A 20,698-nucleotide genomic window follows, 5' to 3' on the forward strand; every position below is an offset into this window, starting at 1 on the left:
TAGTGAAATGCGTGTATGCACTAACATGCATTTGTCCCACAGTGAAATGCGTATGTGCACTAACATGCATTTGTCTCACAGTGAAATGCGTATGTGCACTAATATGCATTTGTCCCACAGTGAAATGCGTATGTGCACTAACATGCATTTGTCCCACAGTGAAATGCGTATGTGCACTAACATGCATTTGTCTCACAGTGAAATGCGTATGTGCACTAATATGCATTTGTCCCACAGTGAAATGCGTATGTGCACTAACATGCATTTGTCTCACAGTGAAATGCGTATGTGCACTAACATGCATTTGTCCCACAGCGAAATTAGTATGTGCACTAACATTCATTTGTCCCACAGTGAATTGCGTATGTGCACTAACATGCATTTGTCCCACAGTGAAATGCGTATGTGCACTAACATGCATTTTTTCCCACAGTGAAATGCGTATGTGCACTAACATGCATTTGTCCCACAGTGAAATGCGTATGTGCACTAACATGCATTTTTTCCCACAGTGAAATGCGTATGTGCACTAACATGCATTTGTCCCACAGTGAAATGCGTATGTGCACTAACATGCATTTGTCCCACAGGAAAATGCGTAGGGACACTAACATCATTTGTCCCACAGGAAAATGTGTAGGTACACTAACATGCATTTGTCCCGCAGGAAAATGCGTAGGTACACTAGCATGCATTTGTCCCACAGTAAAATGTGTAGGGACACTAACATGCATTTGTCCCACAGGAAAATGCGTAGGGACACTAACATGCATTTGTCCTACAGAAAGATGCGTTGGTACACGAACATGCATTTGTCCCACAGTAAAATGTGTAGGGACACTAACATGCATTTGTCCCACAGGAAAATGTGTAGGTACACTAACATGCATTTGTCCCGCAGGAAAATGTGTAGGTACACTAGCATGCATTTGTCCCGCAGGAAAATGTGTAGGTACACTAGCATGCATTTGTCCCACAGTAAAATGTGTAGGGACACTAGCATGCATTTGTCCCGCAGGAAAATGTGTAGGTACACTAACATGCATTTGTCCCGCAGGAAAATGCGTAGGTACACTAGCATGCATTTGTCCCGCAGGAAAATGCATAGGTACACTAGCATGCATTTGTCCCACAGTAAAATGTGTAGGGACACTAACATGCATTTGTCCCACAGGAAAATGCGTAGGTCCGCAAACATTCCATGGTCCCACGGTAAAATGCGTAGGTGCGCGAACATGCCTTGGTCCCGCAGTAAAATGTGTAGGTCCGCGAACATGCCTTGGTCCCGCGGTAAAATGCGTAGGTGCGCAAACGTGCCTTGGTCCCGCGGTAAAATGCGTTGAGACTTTCTTGCTACGTAGCAGCTACTTACAGTGAAGGCACCCATACATTACTCAATCTCCCGTTAGATAGATCCCTCTCTGATGGAATGTGATCCGAGAGTAATCTATTGCCCACACACTACACACCGATTTCTAATACATTTCAGCATCATTATTATTTTTTAGTACTTATATAGTGCTGCCATCTACAGCACTGTACAGAGTATATTGTCTTGTCACCAACTGTCCCTCAGAGAAGCTCACAATCTAGTCCCTGCCACAGTCACATGTCTATGGATGTATCGTGTAGTGCATGTATCATAGTCTAGGGCCAATTTAGGGGGGAGCCAAATGACTGAGCTGTATGTTTTGGGGATGTGGGAGGAAATTGGAGTGCCCGGGGGAAACCCACACAGACATGGAAAGAACATATAAACTCCGTGCAGATAGTGCCCTGGCTTGGTTTTGAACTGGGAACCCAGCGCTGCAAGGCGAGAGTCTCTGCATCCTCAGCAGGCTCCCCCCCCCCCCCCCCTGAAGCGCAGTTTCACTGGACTTGCACAGTAGCACGGACCTGATGGGGCTTTTTCTGCCAGAGCCCAAGTGGGTCCGTGTCAGTGCGCATGCGCGAGCCATCAACAAGCAGCTGTTCGGTGGTCCCAGCACTATAATGGGCCGGTAGAGGAGGACAGGGGAGAGCCTCTCCAAGATCCAGAGATGAGTACCCTGTAGGGGCACTTTTTCCCTACCGTGTGTTTTAACCAAGTGGAGCACCCAGCAGAAGAAAAGAGATTGGAGAGAACGCTGAACATCCCTCATTGTTGTGCTACCGGCGCTCTCCTCTGCGGCTGCCCTCATTACTCTTCCCTAATTGGCAGTCTGACAAGTGATGCATAAATGGAAGATGCCCTTTTTTTGTGTGTTTCCTTTGATTACTCTCTGTTAGAAGAAGAACTGTGCAGCGTGAGATAACATCGTCCTCGCGGTGAGTGCCGAGCGGATTGGCGGATGACAGCGCTGACAGATGGGATGGTGCGGAGACAAGGAAGAGATACTTGTGTGGGCGGGAGTAGACTCTCACAAGACGCTCCCTTAATCTCTACAAATAAGACATAATTTGTTATATTAAAAGCCGCAGTCTGTCCAACAACTGCGGCTGCCAGACAAGTCACTGATGAGAAAATCCACAAGTGAAACCTGCCTGAAAACCTCTCGCTTCTGACACACGAGCGTCCGCAGAGACAGGGGATGCTTTCCACCCGCTTCAGAACCAGGCTCAAAATATGGAGATTTCTACAGGAAGCAAATCAGTTTGAATGTGTGCTGGGCTGTTTCTACTGTCTGTAGTCACCTCTTTCCCAATCCATAGGACTGCCGTGGCTTTAGTTATAGCAGTTATTGTTATTAGTCATTAAATTCTCTTTTCCTTTTGCTCTTAACCACTTAAAGAGGAACTGTCGCGAAAATCTTAACCACTTCCCGACCGCCGTATTGACAATTGGCGGCCGGGAAGTGGACCCCGCAAGGACCGCTGTATTGACAAATGGCGGCGGTCCTTGTAGGGGCATGGGTGGAGCGATCGCGTCATCCGTGACTCGATCCTCCGCCGGCGCCTGTCTCCGCTCACCCGCCGCAACATCCCGCCGGCCATACGGAAGCGCCGGCGGGATGTTAACCCGACGATCGCCGCATACAAAGTGTATAATACACTTTGTAATGTTTACAAAGTGTATTATACAGGCTGCCTCCTGCCCTGGTGGTCCCAGTGTCCGAAGGACCACCAGGGCAGGCTGCAGCCACCCTATGTCGCACCCAAGCACACTGATTTCTCCCCCCCCCGCCCCAGATCGCCCACAGCACCCCTCAGACCCCCCCCCTGCCCACCCCCCAGACCCCTGTTTGCACCCAATCACCCCCCTAATCACCCATCAATCACTCCCTGCCACTATCTGTCAACGCTATTTTTTTTTAACCCCCCCCCCTGCCCCCTCCTGATCACCCCCCCACCCCTCAGATTCTCCGACCCCCCCCCCCCGTGTACTGTATGCATCTATCCCCCCTGATCACCTGTCAATCACCCATAAATCACCCCCTGTCACTGCCACCCATCAATCAGCCCCTAACCTGCCCCTTGCGGGCAATCTGATCACCCACCCACACCAATAGATCGCCCGCAGATCCGACATCAGATCACCACCCAAGCGCAGTGTTTACATCTATTCTCTCCTCTAAACACCCACTAATTACCCATCAATCACCCATCAATCACCCCCTATCACCACCTGTCACCCATCAGATCAGACCCTAATCTGCCCCTTGCGGGCACCCAATCACCCGCCTACACGCTCAGATTGCCCTCAGACCCCCCCTTATCAATTCGCCAGGGCATTATTTACATCTGTCCTTCCCTGTAATAACCCACTGATCACCCATCAATCACCCCCTGTCACTGACACCCATCAATCACCCCCTGTCACTGCCACCCATCAATCAGCCCCTAATCTGCCCCTTGCGGGCAATCTGATCACCCACCCACACCAATAGATCGCCCGCAGATCTGACATCAGATCACCTCACAAGTGCAGTGTTTACATCTGTTCTCTCCTCCAAACACCCACTAATTACCCATCAATCACCCCCTGTCACTGCTACCCATCAGATTAGACCCCTATCTGCCCCTAGGGCACTCAATCACCCGCCCATACCCTCAGAACGCCCTCAGACCCCAGCCCTGATAACCTCGCCAGTGCATTGCTTGCATCTATTCCCCCCTCTAATCACACCTTGAGACACCCATCAATCACCTCCTGTCACCCCCTAGCACACCTATCCATCAGATCAGGCCCTAATTTGCCCCGTGTGGGCTCCTGATCACTCGGCCAAACCTTCAGATCCCCCTCAGACCCCCTTCTGTTCACCTCCCCAGTACATTGATTGCATCTATTTTCCCCTCTAACCACCCCCTGAGACACCCATCAATCACCTCCTGTCACCCCCTAGCACTCCTATCCATCAGATCAGGCCCAATACAACCTGTCATCTAAAAGGCCACCCTGCTTATGACCGGTTCCACAAAATTCGCCCCCTCATAGACCACCTGTCATCAAAATTTTCAGATGCTTATACCCCTGAACAGTCATTTTGAGACATTTGGTTTCCAGACTACTCACGGTTTTGGGCCCGTAAAATGCCAGGGCGGTATAGGAACCCCAGAAACGGACCCCATTTTAGAAAAAAGACACCCCAATGTATTCTGTTAGGTGTATGACGAGTTCATAGAAGATTTTATTTTTTGTCAAAAGTTAGCGGAAATTGATTTTTGTTTTTTTTTCACAAAGTGTCATTTTTCACTAACTTGTGACAAAAAATAAAATCTTCTATGAACTCGCCATACAACTAACGGAATACCTTGGGGTGTCTTCTTTCTAAAATGGGGTCACTTGTGGGGTTCCTATACTGCCCTGGCATTTTAGGGGCCCTAAACCGTGAGGAGTAGTCTAGAAAACAAATGCCTCAAAATGACCTGTGATTAGGACGTTGGGCCCCTTAGCGCACCTAGGCTGCAAAAAAGTGTCACACATGTGGTATCGCTGTACTCAGGAGAAGTAGTATAATGTGTTTTGGGGTGTATTTTTACACATACCCATGCTGGGTGGGAGAAATCTCTCTGTAAATGGACAATTGTGTGTAAAAAAAAATCAAACAATTGTCATTTACAGAGATATTTCTCCCACCCAGCATGGGTATGTGTAAAAATACACCCCAAAACACATTATACTACTTCTCCTGAGTACGGCGGTACCACATGTGTGACACTTTTTTGCAGCCTAGGTGCGCTAAGGGGCCCAACGTCCTAATCACAGGTCATTTTGAGGCATTTGTTTTCTAGACTACTCCTCACGGTTTAGGGCCCCTAAAATGCCAGGGCAGTATAGGAACCCAACAATTGACCCCATTCTAGAAAGAAGACACCCAAACATATTCCGTTAGGAGTATGGTGAGTTTATAGAAGATTTTATTTTTTGTCACAAGTTAGCGGAAAATGACACTTTGTGAAAAAAAACTATTAAAATCAATTTCCGCTAACTTGTGACAAAAAAATAAAAACTTCTATGAACTCACCATACTCCTATTTGAATACCTTGGGGTGTCTTCTTTCTAAAATGGGGTCATTAGTGGGGTTCCTATACTGCCCTGGCATTTTAGGGGCCCTAAACCGTGAGGAGTAGTCTTGAAACAAAAATGACCTGTGAAATCCTAAAGGTACTCATTGGACTTTGAGCCCCTTAGCGCAGTTAGGCTGCAAAAAAGTGCCAATCATGTGGTATCGCCATACTCGGGAGAAGTAGTATAATGTGTTTTGGGGTGTATTTTTACACATACCCATGCTGGGTGGGAGAAATACCTCTGTAAATGACAATCTTTTGTTTTTTTTACACACAATTGTCCATTTACAGAGTTCTTTCTACCACCAAGCATGGGTATGTGTAATAATACACCCCAAAACACATTGTACTACTTCTCCCGAGTACGGCGATACCACATGTGTGGCACTTTTTTGCACCCTAACTGCGCTAAGGGGCCCAAAGTCCAATGAGTACCTTTAGGATTTCACAGGTCATTTTGAGAAATTTTGTTTCAAGACTACTCCTCACGGTTTAGGGCCCCTAAAATGCCAGGACAGTATAGGAACCCCACAAATGACTCCATTTTAGAAAGAAGACACCCCAAGGTATTCTGTTAGTAGTACGGTGAGTTCATAGAAGATTTTATTTTTTGTCACAAGTTAGCGGAAATTGATTTTTATTGTTTTTTTTCCCAAAGTGTCATTTTCCGCTAACTTGTGACAAAAAAATAAAATCTTCTATGAACTCACCGTACTACTAACGGAATACCTTGGGGTGTCTTCTTTCTAAAATGGGGTCATTTGTGGGGTTCCTATACTGTCCTGGCATTTTAGGGGCCCTAAACTGTGAGGAGTAGTCTTAAAATGAAATTTCTCAAAATGACCTGTTAAAAAATCCTAAAGGTACTCATTGGACTTTGGGCCCCTTAGCGCAGTTAGGGTGCAAAAAAGTGCCACACATGTGGTATCGCCGTACTCAGGAGAAGTAGTATAATGTGTTTTGGGGTGTATTTTTACACATACCCATGCTGAGTGGGAGAAAGATCTCTGTAAATGGACAATTGTGTGTAAAAAAAATTAAAAAATTGTCATTTACAGAGATATTTCTCCCACCCAGCATCGGTATGTGTAAAAATACACCCCAAAACACATTATACTACTTCTCCTGAGTACGGCAATACCACGTGTGGCACTTTTTTTGCAGCCTAACTGCGCTAAGGGGCCCAAAGTCCAATTAGCACCTTTAGGCTTTACAGGGGTGCTTACAAATTAGCACCCCCCAAAATGCGAGGACAGTAAACACACCCCACAAATGACCCCATTTTGGAAAGTAGACACTTCAAGGTATTCAGAGAGGGGCATGGTGAGTCCGTGGCAGATTTCATTTTTTTTTTGTCGCAAGTTAGAAGAAATGGAAACTTTTTTTTGTTGTTGTTGTTGTCACAAAGTGTCATTTTCCGCTTACTTGTGACAAAAATTAATATCTTCTATGAACTCACTATGCCTCTCAGTGAATACTTTGGGATGTCTTCTTTCCAAAATGGGGTAATTTGGGGGGTATTTATACTATCCTGGAATTCTAGCCCCTCATGAAACATGTCAGGTGGTCAGAAAAGTCATAGATACTTGAAAATGAGAAAAATTCACTAAGTGCTTTTAAAAATAAAGAAAACCCTGAGAACCCCCCTATGAGAAGATGGGCTAGTCCAAAATCTGTCAATAATGAATGATTTCTACTTCTTACTGTAAGTGACAGGAACATAGGAGAAAAGTAATTTATGGCTTATTTTACTCTGGGAGAAATGTACTTATTATTTGTATGTGTTTTAAATGTTAAGATTTTCGCGACCGTTCCCCATTAAGGACCACAGGCTTAAACCCCCCTAGTGACCAGGCCATTTTTTTTTACAAAATAGGCCACTGCAGCTTTAAAGCCTCGCTGCAGGGCCACACAACTCAGCACACAAGTGATTCCCCCCCCCCTTTCTGCCCACCAACAGAGCTCTCTGTTGGTGGGCTTTGATTGCTAACCCAACGTTAGTTTATTTTTTTGTAAATATTTTTATAATTTTTTAAAATATGGCTATTTTTTAAATAAACGACTATTTTTATTATTATTTGGGTATCCATCCATCCATCTCTCCCTTCCCCCGCCAGCCTATGACAGGGATCAGCTGTCATAGGCTTCAGCCAATGAGGCCTGATTGCTCTCCTGCATCCCAGGGGGGACAGCCATGCTGAAAAATTCGGCGAGTATACATGGTATATCTGATAGCAGAAAATCAATAACATATGATGTTCTAACTACTGACTTCCTATACCTATACTTAGACTATTGTGAAATCTTTCCTCACCCTGATTTACATTCTGACATTTATCACTGGTGGTGACATCTTTAGTCCTGTCAAGTGCAGCCCTGTAGAATGTATGTTTCCAGAGAGTTCTAAAGGCAGTGAAAATAATTCCTGGTCCCCCAGGTGCTCTAGAGTAGCTGAACAGCATTGGAGGAAAAGTAACACAAGTGAGGACTTCATCTCATATAAAAAAAAGCCTTGAATAATTTTAGAAGCATACTCTCTGTGTCAAAACAGTCCTGTTTTTCATCCCTAATATCCTCCCATCTCCACAATCCAAAGCACTTGTTCAGCACCTTCAACTCCATTCTCCTACCCCCTCCTCCCCCACCTCCTTCATCTTGCCTATCAGCTGAATAATTTGCAACATACTTAATCTATAAAATTGACAAAATCCAAAGTAATTTCTCCATGCAGCCCCCAAATCCCACCTCCACACCTCTCATTGACTGCTCTCTAACTGCCTTCTCTTCACTGTTTGAACATTCTCTCTCCTCTATAATATCCAAAGCTCATATAAACCACCTGTTATTTGGACCCTATTCCCTCCCATTTCATTACGCAGCTATCCTCCTCTCTCATGCCTGCACTAACATCGCTATTTAACCTGACCCTCTCCACTGGAATCTTTCCATCCCCACTCAATAAGGCTGTTGTGACACCACTACTTAAAAAAACATCTCTAGATTCTACCAAACTCGCCAACTACCGCCCAGTGTCACTTCTCCCATTTGCAACCAAATTACTTGAACGCCATATACATGCTGAATTAAACCATTATTTATCTGCTAACTCCTTGCTTGATCCGTTCCAGTCTGGCTTTCGCTCTAACTACTCCACAGAAACAGCTCTTACTAAAGTTGCCAATGATCTTCTTACAGCGAAATCCAAAGGTCAATTTTCCATACTCCTTCTTCTTGAACTGTCATCCGCATTTGATACTGTTGACCACACCTTACTCCTACAGATACTTTCATCTGTAGGCATAAAGGGCCTTGCTCTCTCCTGGTTATCGTCCTACTTCTCTGGAAGGTCCTTCACAGTCTCTTACTCAGATCAGATCTCTTCTCCTCATCCTTTGTCTGTGGGGGTACCTCAAGGCTCTGTCCTTGGCCCCCTCCTCTTTTCCATCTACATGCACGGTCTTGGTGACTTAATCAACTCATCTGGGTTTCAATACCACCTATATGCAGATGATACACAACTGTACCTCTCGGCCCCAGACCTTAACTCCCTACTCACACGTGTTCCTGACTGCTTGTCTGCTATATCCTCCTTCATGTCCTCTCGCTTCTTAAAACTTAATATGACTAAAACAGAACTAATAATTTTTCCACCGTCTCTATCCACCACTCTGCCTGAAGTAACAAATGTTAATAACACTCCCATAACTTCAGTTCCCAAAGCACGGTGCTTGGGGGTAATATTTGACTCATCTCTCTCTTTTATTCCTCATGTTCACTCCCTAACCAGCTCCTGTGATCTCCAACTCAAAAACATATCTCACATCTGATCTTTTCTCACTCAAGACACAACTAAAATGTTAATACATGCTCTTATAATATCTCGTCTGGACTATTGTAACATACGACTTTGTGGAGAATTTTGCATAGCTAAACAGGATAGGCTAAGCATCATTGGGAGGGTGGGGCTACACAGCAATATACAGTAATATATACAGAAGGTATAGGAAGTGTTTCTAATGTTGAAACCAGGAAAATTGCCATAAAAGTGGGTATCCTGAATAGTTTACTGCATTCTACTATATGTCACTACAGGGTTTTTTTAAATGTTTTTTTTTTCATCACTTCAATGTATAAGTTATTTAAAAATGTCACACAGTGTACTCCTAGCTATGGGCTTGTCTTTCCTTCTCCCTCAGCTTGCTTTAGTGAACTCATTGTGTCGCCTTACTGTTCCAGGTATTCTGAACGCAGTAACACAAAGTGCGTTGGGATCACCATAGAGACGAGGCCTGATTACTGCCTGAAGCGCCACCTCAGCGACATGCTGTCCTACGGCTGCACAAGGCTGGAGATCGGCGTCCAGAGCGTCTATGAGGACGTCGCCAGAGACACCAATCGGTGAGTCGCTTCTGGCACCCGGCGCAGTAGTGTGCCGCCACACTGGTGTCATAATTTTTTATTGTATATTATTTAATATTTATTTCAGGGTAAATTGCATATGGTTTGCAACTAGGCCAATCTAAACTGAAAACATCTGGCCCCGTTCTGAGCTGCGTGCAATTTGCAGCACAATTTTCATCAGCTCCGGAGGTCAATCATCTTTATTACGATGTGTAGCTAGTGACTTGAGTCCCCAATAAAAGTATAGACAAAAACTGAAAACTGCTTGAAAGGAAGGTAACTATAAGCTTACCTTCACTTATGAAAACTGTGAGAAAACGCGGAAAAGCCGCCGCATGCGCTCAGAACAAGGCGGCTGATTCCGCATCCAATGCGGCGGTTTGCACGCGTAGGCCTACATCTGCCAGTGTGGCTGAACGTGGAGAAACTGCCGCATGCCTTGATAGCGGTGCGGCTGGCTCTGCGTCCAGCGCGGCGGGTGGTACGCAAGACATGTCTGGTGTGGCTGGGACTGATAGTCCACACAGGTTTAGAAGGCACACGCGCGCGCGCTGAGAGGCAGAACTTTTATGACAGCCAGAAGGGAGTCAGCTGACCAAGCCGGTCAGCTGACGATTGTACCAGTTCCTATTGGTCCAGCACTTAGGGGAGGCGCTGGAGAGCGCTGGGCTATATATACTGGGTGCTGGTCATTCGCTGGTTGTCTGCCGTTGCGATCACTACGTGGTAGCACTCAGACCTTATTGTCAGAATCTGTGTTATTACTCTGTTATACTTCAGACTAGTTCCAGGGTGTTGATGATCAAGGACCTCACACCCAAGATTAGGAATCTGTGTTCTCATTCTGTTATACTTCAGACTAGTTCCAGGGTGTTGATGATCAAGGACCTCACACCCAAGATTAGGTATCTGTGTTATTACTCTGTTATACTTCAGACTAGTTCCAGGGTGTTGATGATCAAGGAGCTCACACCCAAGACTAGACATTGTTTATTATCTGTTATGACTTTCTGCTTTCCTGACCACTCTTCTGTTCACTGATTTGGTACTTCGCTATATCTGATACTCTGTTGCCGAACCCTGCTTGCCTTAGGATTACCAAATCAGCCTCCTGTCTTTGTACTTTGTATGTCCGTGTGTTGCTGACCTGGCTTGTCCGACCTTGAGAGCTATCTCCCCAGTTAAGAGAGAGTTCACAGATCAGTCAGTGACATCCTCCTATTGGTGTCACTCACGCTCCGGTCCTTCCCTCTCCCAGTCTGACTCCTTCCTGCGGGAGAGTCTCAGGCTGCTGAAAGGTACCTACTCTAGCAGTATTCCTTACTGCCTTGTACCTTTCCTCCTGGTATTGTTCTCAAAGTATTTCTGTTGCACCAAACACTCATATCTCTCAGGTGTCCAGAGGTTAGTTATACTTGGATTATCGGTGATACTGCAGATCATCAATAATCAGGTATATATTTGTATTTTTGGTGATACTGCAGATCACCAATAATCAGATCCTCTCTGTGTTACACCGATCGTTACAAAAACGTTCTAAGTTTAGACAGTTTCCCTTGATCATCAACGCGTTTTGTGGCCTGAAGCAACTTCCTCAAGTAAATAATCCTTTTCCAAAGCTTTATCTAGTTTAGAGTGCCTTTTAGGACCTATTTCAACCTTTTCCCTCTTTTAGTACCTCTTTTAGGTCCACTTTTAAAGAGAAACCAAGCTGAATTATGTAGTTTGTGAGCCCCTCTGGGGACAGTTAAGTGACAAGACAGTATACTCTGTACAGCGCTTCGGAAGATGTCGACGCTGCATAAATACTTAAAGTGAACCTCCAGACTAAAAATCTACTCAGCAGCACTGAAAAGGCTTGGCGTTTCTTTAACAGTTTCACAGCATCAGAACTTTGTTTTTCTTACCCAAGCCTTATTTTTAGCTGCACAGAAAAAAAAACTGCCTGGGCATTTTTTCCCTGATGCTGTGCAAAGCATGATGGGATTTCGGATGTTTTTGTTCTCGATCTGCTATTTTTTCAATTTTGAATTTGAGATTTGAAGCCTAGCGCGCGCAGCTGGGAGGGGTAATCAGGACACAGGACAGTTGGAACTGTGTCTCATGCTCCCTGTCACCTCCTTTTAACCAAAAAGATGGCTGCCGCCATGAAAAAGATGGCTGCCCCCATGATATCACAAACATTTGCCTGTTCTTTTAAAACAGAGCGGGTAAGAGATTATATTACCCTATCCATTTTAATTAATATAACTAATTTAACTTAATGACAGTATGTTTGCTTAGGCTGTAGTTCTCCTTTAGTAAAAATATACTATTATTATACTGTTATAATGTATCTAATTGTGGCTGCATGATGTGTAATTAGATGGCTCTTGTACATTAAACTTATTGTGAGGAAAAGTAATGCTTTTGATTGCAGTGCCTGTTCTGTGAGTCTCCTCACACCTCCGCTAGCCGCTTGGCAAATCGTCACGGTGACATCCGAGCTCTATTGTGTGAGAGGCTGAAAGGTTCTCCTGCAATGTTAGTTTACACAGATCCATTTGTGTGCGACCTCTGAGGGGGGCCTCCGCTGAACGGAGCCGCCAATAGAGCGCGCTGGTTTGATGTATTGTAGCGTCTTCCTGCCAGACTCCGAGAGCATTGAAACTTGCAGAAAAATATATATAAAGGTTTCTATAGCTTTGTCTCCGAGATATGAGAGGAACATGTTCACAGAACCTCACAGAAGAATCGGCCTGTTCGGCTGAAAATGGTGTAAAAATGTCAGTATAATGAATGGAGCAACATTAGGTTTCCTGTGTGGGGAGAGAAAGAGAACAGGCTACATAATGGGTTCTCTGAAGAAAATACTTCAGGCGCTTTCAAATTGTGGCCATTTTGTATTGTTGCTGTAGCTGGAATCATTTATTGACTGTTCTGTCCTTCCTCTAGTGAATAAGCCCCTCTTTTCTTAACCACTTCAGGTTCCAGGGTTTTTTATTACCCCTGTAACTTTAAAAAGTCAGATATTGCACGTCCGTTTGTGAACAAGCGCAGATGCACTGCTTATGCCTTATTTTCCCTTCAGGTACACTTTAAGAATCCTAAAGGCTCATACACACATCAGACCATAGTCTTTGGAAAATGAAAGATCACAGACCAATCTTACCACCCTTCATGTAGTATGAGAGCCATACTCTACACAGTCTTTTCTATGGAGCTGAACTCCACATCAGATAAAAATGTTTGCAAGATCCTGCATACAAAGATGCTGTACAGACACAAAAGATCAGTATCTGCAAAATATCTGTTCCTGCCAAATATCCGTTCCTGCAAATTGCATTCATAGTCTGAGATCTGCAGATCATCATACACACCTTGCTGACATTCATCTGCAGATCAGACAATCATCTGCAGATCTGAAAATCCATCCTGGTGGATCTGATCTGCAGATGAATGTCTGTTAAACAAGGTGTGTATGATGATCTGCAGATATCAAAGACTATGAATGCATTTTGCAGGAACAGATCTTTTTCAGATATTGATCTTTTGAATGTGTACAGCATCTTTGTGTGCAACATCTTGCAAAGATTTCTGTCGGATGGGGAGTTCAGCTCAATAGAATAGACTGTGTAGGTATGGCTCTCATACTACATGGAAGGGGGTAAAATTGGTCTGTGATCTTTCATTTTCCAAAGACTATGGTCTGATGTGTGTATGAGCCTTAAGACTTACAGCCGATATTCTCCTAGGCATGCACACCACAAGATGCTGATGCCGTCCCGCAACAGGCATCTTTTCCTATTTTTCTGAGATAAAAAGCACTCTTGATCATCTCCTGCTGCTAAAGCCCATCCTTTGCAAAGTCCATCTTGTTGTGCTTTGGGATATGCTTAGTAATATACCTGCATTGCATTCAGCTGTAATTTGTGGTGTTGTTACGGTTACCCTTCTGTTGCTGCAGACTATGCGGACTATGCGTATCTTTCACCTTTTTCGTTCACCAGCCTTTTTTGACCAGAATAGTCCTTATCGCTTGAAGTTTTTTTTTTTTCTCAACAGCCACTCTCTAAACACCCGAGATACTGTTAAGCGAGAAAATCCTAATAGTCGTCATTTCAGAGGTGCTAGAACTAGCTTCTAGCACTTACCAGGGGCGTAACAATAGACCCTGCAAGGGATGCAGCCGCAGGGGGGCCCAGGAGCCGCAGGCGGCCCCATGGGGCAGAAGTTTCTTTGTCGTAAGCGATTGACAACTAAGGGCACAGAGAGAAAAAAACTTTCTGCTCTCTGCACAATTGTTCTAATGACTGCATCTGCTCAGCCACTGATAAGGAATCCTGCAAAGTTTTGCAGACAAAGATTGTAGAGAATCCCTATTCAGTGTGCAGTAGGGTCTGTTTTTATCTGCGGGGGGAAAACACATCCGTGTGTCCACTAGCCAATTGAATAACATTGGTTCTCAGATTACCTGTGCAGAAAGTGAGGGGGGGCCCCCATCCAAGGTTTTGCAGGGGGGCCCAGTGGTTTCTAGTTACGCTCCTGGCACTGACGATCATCCCTCGTTCACAGTCACTTAAATCTTTTGTCTTTACTAATTTTGACATTAATTTCCATGATAACTACGTCGTCCAAAGCTGAGCGTTTTTATCTAGTCTGTGTTGTTGCGTCACTCTGTGCCACTGTTAGACTGGTTTACTTTCAAATAAGAAGTGTCTAAATTTTTGTGCTTATATTTATACATAACAGTTCTCTTTCATAGTTAAAAACAGGGCTGTGGAGTTGAGGGTCGGAGTCGAGGAGTTGGAGCAATTTGAGTATCTGGAGTCGGAGTTGGTAGCTTCATAAACTGAGGAGTCGGAGTCAGATGACTTTTGTACCAAATCCACAGCCCTGGTAAGTATTAGACTAAGGAGTCGGAGCAATGTTGGGTACCTGGAGTCTAAGTCGGTGGTTTCATAAACAGGAGTCGGATGATTTTTGTACCAAATCCACTGCCTTGCTTAGGAAATCTGGTCTCTTTCCTACTTAAAAAAAGCTTTTCTTTGTCATCTTGTCTGGCCAATCATCTAAAACTTCCCGATAATCTGCGGGAGCATTTGATTTGATCCCCTAACCTGACCTTTGCAGCAGAGATTGCTCGCCCCGAGCAGTCCGCACCGTCGGTGTCTAATCTTCTGTGTCGTGTACGGACACCTTTAGGCCACGTTGTTCAGTTCCGCTCACCGTCAAGAAAAGTTGTTCTGCTGATGCAGGTGGGAGAGTTCCGCGCTGTAGAGGAATTGGAAAATCTGCCCACAAGTGCTGGCGAGTGGGCGGCCAGAGATGCAAGATAACCAACCTGCCAAGGCGCCACATCAGCGTGATCAATAAATCTTTTAACTGTAAAGCTTGTAATCCTGGCTTTCCGTGACCTCTATTATATTACTGCCTGTCCTTGTCAGCGGCAGACAAGCCACACCGACGATGCTGTCTAATTCTCTCCCTCATGCGATAAACCACTCGCTTCATAGAGGGAGGCTACATATTAAAGGGAATCTGAAGTGAAAATAAACTTATGAGATAATGAATTGTATGTGTAGTACAGCTAAGGAATAGAGCATTAGTAGCAAAACAATGACTTGTATTGTTTTCAGTACAGGAAGAGTTAAAGATGAACTCCAGTGAAAATAATGTAATAAAAAAGTGCTTCATTTTTACAATAATTATGTATAAATGATTTAGTCAGTGTTTGCCCATTGTATTAAATTTTAAATCCCTGATTTACATTCTGACATTTATTACATGGTGACACTTTTACTGTTGGCAGGTGAAGTAGCTGCTGCATGTTTTTTTGGCAGTTGGAAACAGCTGTAAACAGCTATTTCCCACAATGCAACAAGGTTCACAGACAGGAAACTGCCAAGAGTACGTACTCAAAATTTTGTGGGAGGAGTTTCACCACAATACCAGTCATACATTTCTCATGTAAAAGCGGCTATCAGCTACTGTTTGGGATAAAGTTCAATTCTTGGTCGGAGTTTCTCTTTAAGAAACTTCAGTTGTTATCTATGCAAAAGAGCTTCTCTGAGCTCTCCAACCCAACTTGGGTTACTTTGGTCGCTGTTTTCTGGAGCACGTATACATCAAAGAAACAAGCAGATTTAGATAATATTTTTGCTGCAGGGAAGTTTTAAGGGTCATTAGCTCTGTTAGTTTTACAGATTAAAATGGTGTATGGCTTGTAATTGCAAATATGACAGAATTATGCAATGTTATTAAAAAAAGCTATATATCTAAAAAGTTTAAATATGAGACTCTTTTCTTTGCTACTAATGTTCTATTATGAATACTACAAATACAAATGATTACATCATAAGCTTTTTTTCACTTCAGTAAAGAGACTGCCATATTTATTTCCTTTAAACAATACCAGTTGCCTGGCTGTCCTGCTGATCTATTGTGAGGGGGAGGGGGGCGTATAATAAACCATTTTAAAGGACCACTGTCGCGAAAATCATAAAATTTAAAATGTATATAAACACATACAAATAAGAAGTACGGGTACTTATCCGTTAGCCGGGCGCATCCGGCAGGCAGCGCTAATTACTATTCCCCCTCCAGGCCGACATGGATAGTAGGGAAAGATGTAACTCTGGTGGAGTTTTGTCGCCACCTAGAGGATGCGCCAGGCTAATGGATGAGTACCTAAGTACGTTTCTTCCAGATAAAAATAAGCCATAAATTACTTTTCTCCTATGTTGTTGTCACTTACAGTAGGTAGTGGAAATCTGACATACAGGATCTTCTCTAAAAATTAGCATATTGTGATAAAGTTCATTATTTTCTGTAATGTACTGATAAACATTTAGACTTTCATATATTTTAGATTCATTACACACAACTGAAGTAATTCAAGCCTTTTATTGTTTTAATATTGATGATTTTGGCATACAGCTCATGAATACCCCAAATTTCTTATCTCAAAAAATTAGCATACTTCATCCGACCAATAAAAGAAAAGTGTTTTTAAAACAAAAAAAGTCAACCTTCAAATAATACCTGCACCTGCTCACAGTGCCAAAACCACTGGTAAATGGTTTACTGACCATGGTATTACTGTGCTCAATTGGCCTGCCAACTCTCCTGACCTGAACTCCATACAGAATCTGTGGGATATTGTGAAGAGAAAGTTGAGAGACGCAAGACCCAACACTCTGGATGAGCTTAAGGCCGGTATCGAAGCATCCTGGGCCTCCATAACACCTGAGCAGTGCCACAGGCTGATTGCCTCCATGCCACGCCGCATTGAAGCAGTCATTTCTGCAAAAGGATTCCCGACCAAGTATTGAGAGCATAACTGAACATAATTATTTGAAGGTTGGCTTTTTTTTTGTTTTAAAAACACTTTTCTTTTATTGGTCGGATGAAATATGCTAATTTTTTGAGATAGGAAATTTGGGTTTTCATGAGCTGTATGCCAAAATCATCAATATTAAAACAATAAAAGGCTTGAACTACTTCAGTTGTGTGTATTTGAATCTAAAATATATGAAAGCCTAATGTTTATCAGGACATTACAGAAAATAATGAACTTTATCACAATATGCTAATTTTTTTTAGACGATCTTGTATTTCTAACAGGTTTTGGACTAGTCCATCACTCCATAGGGGATTCTCAGCATGGCTTTTATTCTCTATAAAGACACTCCCTGAAAAAGTTTTATAAAAAGATGCTGTCCAGCCTCCCTACTCACCGTACACTTTTTTTTGGCAGTTGGACAGAGCAACTACCATTCAGTAGGTGCTTTTAAAAAAGAAAACCCTGATAGCCCACCATGAGGAGATGGGCTAGTCCAAAACCTGTCGCTTCTGTCCTATTTCTACTACTTACTGAGTGACAGCAATATAGGAGAAAAGTAATGTATGGCTGATTTTACTCTGATAGAAGCGTACTTCTTATTTGTATGTTTTTTTTTTACCTATATTTTAAATGTCAAGATTTTCATGACCGTGGTCCTTTAAGCTACCAGCAGCAAAAGTAAGCTATCTAGACTTTCTGTAGACAAAAAAGAAAAAAGTTTAAGCACAGTATAAATGTAGACTAAAAAACTAATGCAGCGTGGGCTTCAAGTCGGTACAAGAAATTCACAGATGACTGCAAAATGAAATAATAGGATAAGCCTTAATAACATTAAATTACAGATATATTTTGCAGTCCTCATTACATGCTTATAGAAAACTTTTTTTTTTGCGAGAGCAAGATTTTTACTTGTTTTACTCTAATAGGCATAAATTGCTAAAGTAATTACTACCGAATGCACAATGCAAAAGCTCTTAATGGAGTTTTCTGCCAAATACGATACATGACATGTACAAGGAGCTTTATATGGTTGTGTGGCCGACAGAATATCTCCAGATGTCTCTTTCTGCTTCCTGTCTTACTTTAAATAAAGTTCATCCAAAGTATTTAAGCACTTACTCAACTTGTCTTCGTGGGCGAATTAGCATCCGTGAAGCGGAGCCATTACTGACCCTTCTCAGAAGTGAAAGCTGTTCATTATATCTTGATTATACCCCTGGCTCCGCAATACTCTGTCCGTCTTCATAATTGATGGGGGGACCATTGTCCGCTCCCCGCAGATCGCTTACACTTTTCCGAGAAATGTCAAGCGCTCCTCAGCGTTACTGAAGAGGGGGACAAAGGAAGGACGCTCCCTGGTCTGGCTAATTAATATCGAGGTGATGTGATGGTGACATACTGTCAGCGCACCTGTGTTATTCCTGGCGGTTGTTATCGCCATTACGGAGGATTTGCAGAGCACACAATTCAGTATAAAATTAGCCACAAGGGTTCTTGTATCTCCTCGCCTGCATTTATGATCGCTTTCCTTGTAGCCAGCTGTAACAGACTCACGTTTTCAAGGGCAACTTTGTGATTGGATGGGATGCTCCGTAGGTTTAACACTTGTAAGTTACAACTTTAAAAAAAAGCGAAAAAGTTTTTGTCCAAGGAAAAATGAATAGCAACGTAAGTTTTAAACACTCTCTGTGTGACTTGTGCTATTTGAATAAGTCAGGCAATAACTAGAAAAATAACGATATTATAACTGCGCCATTGAAAGTGCAGCGCCTAAACCTGAACAACTGCAGGCCCTGCTTTTTGCTAGCTGCGTGAGCACACCGATAGCCGATTCACCGCTATCCGTCACGCCGCCCCCCCCCCCCCCCCCCCCAGACCCTGGATCGGGACTCCCGATGACGTCGGTGACGTCATCCCGCCCCATCGCCATGGCGACGGGGGAAGCCCTCCAGGAAATCCCGTTCTTTGAACGGGATTTCCTGATCGACGATCGCCCTAGGCTCGCTACATGATTTAAAAAAAAAAATTACAAAAAAACGGCTGCGCTGCCCCCTGGTGGTTTTTAATAGACCGCCAGGGAGGTTAAGAAAGACTAATAGATAGATACAGGGGTTGGACAAAATGATATACCATTATGATGCCAAAATAACATTTTGGCATCATAATCTTTGAACATGTTTTAAGCAATCAAAACTTGACATATGTAAAACATGTTTTGTTTATTATTTTTGTCATTTGATATGTTTAATTAAAATCGTTTTTTTACAGATATTTAAACCAAAGTTGGTTATAATTTATAAAAATGGCAGATCTCTCAGGCTTTCAAAGAGACAAAAATTGTTGCTGCTCATATGGCAGGCAGTACTGTAACAGAAACTGCCCGAATGCTTGGCTTTTCAAGTGGTAAAAGTAATGACTGCCTTTGAAAGAGAAGGAAAAACATCCTCAGCAAAGCACAGTTGTGGCCAAAAGTTGAAGTTGCGTGAGAGAGACCGTCAGACCCTAAATCAAATTGTTAGAAAAGCTCGCAAGACCACGGCTCCTAAAATCACTGCAGAGCTGAATGAACACCTACAGAACCCAATTTCCACAAAAACTGTTTGTCGGGAGCTGCACAAATCTGGATTCCACAGAAGAACTGCAATTAGAAAAGCTCTGCTCTCAAAGACAAATGTTTCAAAGTATTTAGAGTGGTGTAGAAACCACCAGAATTAGTCCCTCGAGCAGTGGAAAAATGTGATTTTCTCTGATGAATCACCGTTTACCTTATTTCCGACCTCCGGTCGAGTGTAGGTTTGGAGACAGCTGAAAGAAGCATTTCATCCTGACTGCCTTCTCCCAGCCATAAAACATGGAGCGGGTTCTGTGATGATCGGGGTGCTATTTCTTGGAAATCCACCGGGCCAATGATTTCCCTTCATGGAAGAATTAACAGCCGAGACTATTTAGGAATTTTGGGCGACCAAGTTCATCCTATGGTTCAAGCGCTGTTTCCGGAGGGGAATGCCATCTTTCAAGATGATAATGCCCCAATCCATACAGCTAGAATTGTTAAAGAATGGCACGAGGAACATTCTAATGAAATTGAGCATCTCATCTGGCCACCACAATCCCCAGACCTCAACATTATTGAGCATTTATGGTCGTTATTAGAGATTCAAGTAAGAAGTCGATTTCCACTGCCATCGTCTCTAAGCTTGGAAACTATTCACAATTTGTATGAATCAATACCTCGAAGAATTGAGGCTGTCATTGCTGCAAAAGGTGGACCTACGCCATAATAAAATATATTTTGTTGATTTACAAGGTGTTTGTATTATTTTGTCCAATACCTGTACAGAGCAGATTCAGGGCAAGCAGAGGCAGTATAACAAAACATGCACATGTAAAGGGATGTTGGGGATGCCTCTTTTATTGTAATGCTGTCTCTGCACAGAGATGTAACAATGTTACGGACTGTTGGGCTTCGGTAAATCCCAGCACTT

General features: G+C 43.3%; 1 protein-coding gene across 2 annotated transcripts in view; it reads left to right on the plus strand.

The window, feature by feature from the left end:
- The window catches only part of ELP3 (elongator acetyltransferase complex subunit 3), a 194,121-nt gene that overhangs the window by 76,247 nt on the left and 97,176 nt on the right, over positions 1–20,698 (plus strand). For both annotated transcript variants that reach the window (XM_068279017.1, XM_068279018.1), the window contains one exon: positions 9,725–9,886. In XM_068279017.1, coding sequence (XP_068135118.1) covers positions 9,725–9,886 — 162 coding nt within the window. The remainder of the gene's footprint in view (positions 1–9,724; positions 9,887–20,698) is intronic.

This window comes from Hyperolius riggenbachi, chromosome 4 (genome assembly GCF_040937935.1).
Source record: "Hyperolius riggenbachi isolate aHypRig1 chromosome 4, aHypRig1.pri, whole genome shotgun sequence".
NCBI lineage: Eukaryota > Metazoa > Chordata > Amphibia > Anura > Hyperoliidae > Hyperolius > Hyperolius riggenbachi.